General features: G+C 47.3%; 1 protein-coding gene across 1 annotated transcript; it reads right to left on the bottom strand.

Annotated features, from left to right (window-relative positions):
• Positions 1-1,212: 1,212 nt before the first annotated feature.
• LOC122222597 (ribonuclease 8-like) lies at positions 1,213-4,247 on the bottom strand. Its single transcript, XM_042943166.1, has 3 exons — positions 4,097-4,247; positions 3,259-3,351; positions 1,213-1,223 (listed from the first exon to the last, which is right to left on the bottom strand). Exons 1-3 carry the CDS (start codon positions 4,245-4,247, stop codon positions 1,213-1,215), a joined length of 255 nt encoding a protein of 84 aa, XP_042799100.1.
• Between the last annotated feature and the right edge of the window lie 233 nt (positions 4,248-4,480).

The raw sequence follows: 4,480 nt of genomic DNA, 5'->3' as shown, positions 1-4,480 counted from the left end.
GGCCCCAAACTGCCCCTCTGAGCCCTCCTTCATGGATGCTGTGTCATTACACTCTGAATGGGCCAGTTTCACAGTCAAAGGCCCCCAAGGTTCAAGTTACACTTCATCTAATTCTTCAACCTACACTCGGAAGTCAGAAACTCCCACCCAGGTTGCTGTACAACTTGTTTGGATATAATTAATCTATTGAAGGATTTATTCTTTTCTGAATTCTTTCCACACTCTCCAGCTTCTGAGGACTTCACTCTTATAGATACTGAATGGTCGAATTTCTCCTAGTGTTGCCTGACTCTGGTTATAGCCTCCGTGGTATCCCAGAAACATTTAACAGGGGGATTTGTATTTAACAGAGAATGGGTTTGCTTAGTTGGGATGAATGAGGGAAGTGGGAGAAAAATGTTATAGAATCTATTTGAGTCATTGTACTTTCTGTTATTGTTTGATGATGTTTCAAAGGTGGTGTTTTTATTTGCTTCTGAAGCTAGATAATGAATCCTTGATTGCAACAATTTATGTGTGTTTGTCTAACTCCAAATTACAGCTCCCCTCCAAAGCCATCGCATGTGTTGGGCACATGTTAGGAACCCAGGATGTTTGGAAACAAACAAACAAACCAAGAGCTTTTGTGCCCTCTTAAGGCAGCACCTGGGATAAATGGTGAATTACCAGAGAAGGAAACAAGAATGAGTTGATACAGGTGTCTCTTAGATAAGGACCTTGAATGATTGAGTATGATGTTTCTACCAACCAAGACTGAGAGATTGCAGGAGGGGCAAGTTTGGAAGCCAGGCAGATCATGAGCTCAGTTCTGAGTGTTTTTCTTTTTCTTTTATTAAAAAAAATTTTTTTTAAATGTTTATTTAGTTTTGAGAGAGACAGAGACAGAATGAAAGTGGGTTAGGGGCAGAGAGAGGGAGACACAGAATCCAAAGCAGGCTCCATCCAGGTTCTGGGCTGTCAGCACAGAGCCTGACGCGGGGCTCAAACTCATGAGCTGTGTAATCATGACGTGAGCTGAAGTCAGACACTCAACCGACTGAGCCACCCAGGCACCCCCTGAGTGTTTTTCTTAAGATGCATACAGGACATTGAGGAGGCTAGTAACTGCAGCTAGACGGCTTTACGTGTCTGGAACTTGGGAGATCAGGGAGAGAGGTAAGATTTTGGGAACAGGTAAGTGGCAGTTGAAGCCCTGGATGTGCATCAAGTTACTCAAGAGAGTGCTGTTGTGAGAAGAAAAGAGAGCTAAGAATAGGACCCTGAAAAACACCATCATTTAAGGTGCAGACAGAGGAAGTGGAGCCTGCCCACGACACTGGGGAGATGCCAGATGGGTAGGAGAATGTTTTTCTCTCACTTCCAGTATGTCTTCCTTGGCCAAGAGCACAGGAGTGGCCAGATAGCGATGGTGATGGGCAGGGTACAGTATGGCAAGGCCATATTTGGGGTGCGCTAGCGTGGTGTGGTAGGTCACAGGGAGCTCTGCCTTAAATCTCTTTCTAGAAAGCAGGGAGGGGGGCTGGGAGTCAGAATCGTTGGATTCTCTTTCTCTGCCACTTCATGTTTCTCCAAACATCCTTTGCTTGTTCTGAGCCATAATCTGTGTAGGAAAGTCTCTTTCAAAATGTGAGAAGGAAGCAGAGTTGGTAGAGGGAGGGAGAGGGGTTGGTTGAGTGTTCATGTGTGTCGATGTATGTTTGTGTATGTTGTCTACACACGTGCACATGTGTGAATGTGTCCCTGTGTATGTATATGTGTATGGATGTGTATGTCTTATATTAGTATTTATGTGTACATGTGTGTATAATATGTGTGTTTTTCTCCTGAAAACGGGAAAAGTATAGAAGAGGAAGCATCCAGAAACTCTTATGCCAATTCAATAGAGTGATTTTATGTTAATTGAATCTAATAATAAGAAATTTGGTTTTGTGTTTTCTTTTTTTTAAAGTTTAGTTATTTTGAGGGAGGGAGAGAGCGGGGGAGAGGCAGAGATAGAGGGAGAGAGAATCCCAGGCAGGCTTTTTGCTCTCAGTGAGGAGCCCGAGGCAGGGCTCAAACTCACAAACTGTGAGATCATGATCTGAGCCGAAGTCAGGAGTCAGATGCTGTTTTCTATATGTATATGTTCTATTTCATTTTTCTAGTAATTCACCTTATTGTATTTTACGAAAGCATGGGTCTGGCAGATTGCATACAAAACTGCTCCTTCATCACAGTTAGAAAAACACTAATTAGGACCAGATCAAGATTCTCGGAAGGTCCTGATTCTGAAATTCCCAAGGGAGAGAGACTCACTTCAGAAATCTGAGGTTCCTGCTCTGGGTCTTATTGGTGATCCATGAGGACGTACAAGGGGGTCAGACCTCAGACCTGACTGGCATCTGGGGGCATCACCTGCTCTTCCTCCCCTCCGTCTCCTTTACACGAGATGGGACCCCCAGGCAGGTCTCAGGTGGGTGGGAGACAGACCCTGCTGGACGTCCCAGCCCGAGCCTTCTCAGGATGCTGCCCTCCCTCCTGCCTGCAGAACAGGTACAGCTGATGCCTGAAAGATAAGAAAGGGTTTCCAAACCTCAATACTTTCCTGGGATAGTAACACACACTCGTGAGGAAGACCCGAATCTCTAATTGCAGCAAAACCAGGCACCTTTGTCCAATACAGGGAACCCAGTGAAGATTTTTCTGCCTTTTTTCCTTGGATAATCTCCCCTGCCTTGGTCCCTCTGAACTGTCCAAACACAGCCCTTCCAAGGCCCAAACTTGGTTAGCATTTGTAATTTTATATTCCTTTTCTTTAAAAGGGTCTTCAACATTATGTATGCCCTGGGCCCCACAAAACCTGGATCCGTCTTTGCTGAGGTCCTCTGTGCTTGACCCCTGAAGGGCCACACGGTATCACACGCAGGAAGATAAACAGCAGTGAAGGGCCAAAGACAATGACTTCTCTTTCTGCATCATTGGGAGCATCCATAAAATCCCCTATGCAATTAAGTGTGCGTGAAGTTGGGTGTGTGGGAGGGAAGTGGAATTTACAAAGAGGGTAAGGATTAGTAAAGAACTGGAGGGTGGAAATGTAGCAGCAATGTCCAGAGTCCGCAGAGCTTAGGGTAGGGCCTTGGGGGGTGGTGGACACCGGCTTTAGACAATATTATTGAAGTGCACAGTGACCAGTCGACATCAGCTGGAACCAGGCCGTCCTCCTGTTATGGAGAGACACGGGCCATGGTGCAAGGAGTGGCCAGTTGCTTCTCTCTGTACAGCAGTCTGGGTACTTCCCTGAAGTGAGCTCACATGTAGTTAAGGACACAGGCCCTTGGCTCAGGTGGCAGTTTTCACAGCCCTTCTTGCAGGCTACAGTGGGGGTCTGACAGGTGGCGGCCGATGAGGGAGCACGAGGCAGGCAGAGGGGCCAAAGCACAAGCTAACACCCAATCCCCTCCCCAGGTGGGATCTGTGTGATATTCCTTGGACAAGGAACAAGAACAAAGGAAAGGGGTTTAAGTGCTTGCCATGGTGATGTGGGAAACTAAGGCAAGTGGAAAATTAAATTCCCTTACTGCCTACAGCCCACCGACAAGTCCTTGAAACCGGCAGAATGACCTCCCTCTGGGAGCTCAGCTGCCTCAAGGATGACACTTTGCTGGGGCAAAAGAGAACCTTAGCTTAACATTATCCCAACCTTGAGGATCCTGTAAGTCTACTTCCTTTATCTCAACTGTCACAAGATATATGCTGGCAATCATACTCCAAGCTTATGCCCCCCCCCCCCCCCCGCCATTATACATCGATATATCATACCGATGTACATAAAGGGTCTCATGACTGAGGTTTTACTAAACGGTAATAAATGGCATTTCCCTAGCAATAGCTAGTCCCTCGAGGTCCTGGAAACCTTGCTTCCAAATTTCTCAGGTCTATCCCTGACCCCCCTCCCAACCTGAAGATATATAATGAGTTACCATCAGGACCCCCCAGTGCAGCTCTTCCTGCCCATGGGTCCTGTCCCCGTGCTTTAATAAAATCACCTTTTGCACCAAAGAAGTCTTCAAGAATTCTTTCTTGGCTGTCGGCTCTGGACCCCACGAACCCCCGTCACCCCAAAACTTCATCAGCGGCCACACTGGAGAGGCTTCACGCAGGAAAGTGTTGAGGTCTTTGCAGTGTTTTGTGTACTTGTCGATGTTGCCCATCGCGGTGTTGCACCCCTGCTGTATGTGCTGAGTTTCAAACCACCGAGCTGCAGTCATGTCGCTGGGCTTGGCACTGACTGGGACCTCAGCTGGCCACAGCCCCAGGAGCAGCCGCAGAGGGCATGATCCCCCTCTGGCTGCTGCCCTCTTTCTTAGGGGAGTAATGGCATGGAGGAGGAGGAGGAGGACGACACCATGCGGACAGCCCTGCTAGCCTTTCCAAGAATTTCATACCCCAGGGCAAGTATTGCAGACCTTCTACAGCAGACATTTAAGAACACCACTGGAAT

The sequence above is a fragment of the Panthera leo genome, chromosome B3, assembly GCF_018350215.1.
Source record: "Panthera leo isolate Ple1 chromosome B3, P.leo_Ple1_pat1.1, whole genome shotgun sequence".
Lineage (NCBI taxonomy): Eukaryota > Metazoa > Chordata > Mammalia > Carnivora > Felidae > Panthera > Panthera leo.
The sequence above is the reverse complement of the archived record's forward strand: the minus strand, read 5'-3'. Positions and strand labels throughout refer to the sequence as shown.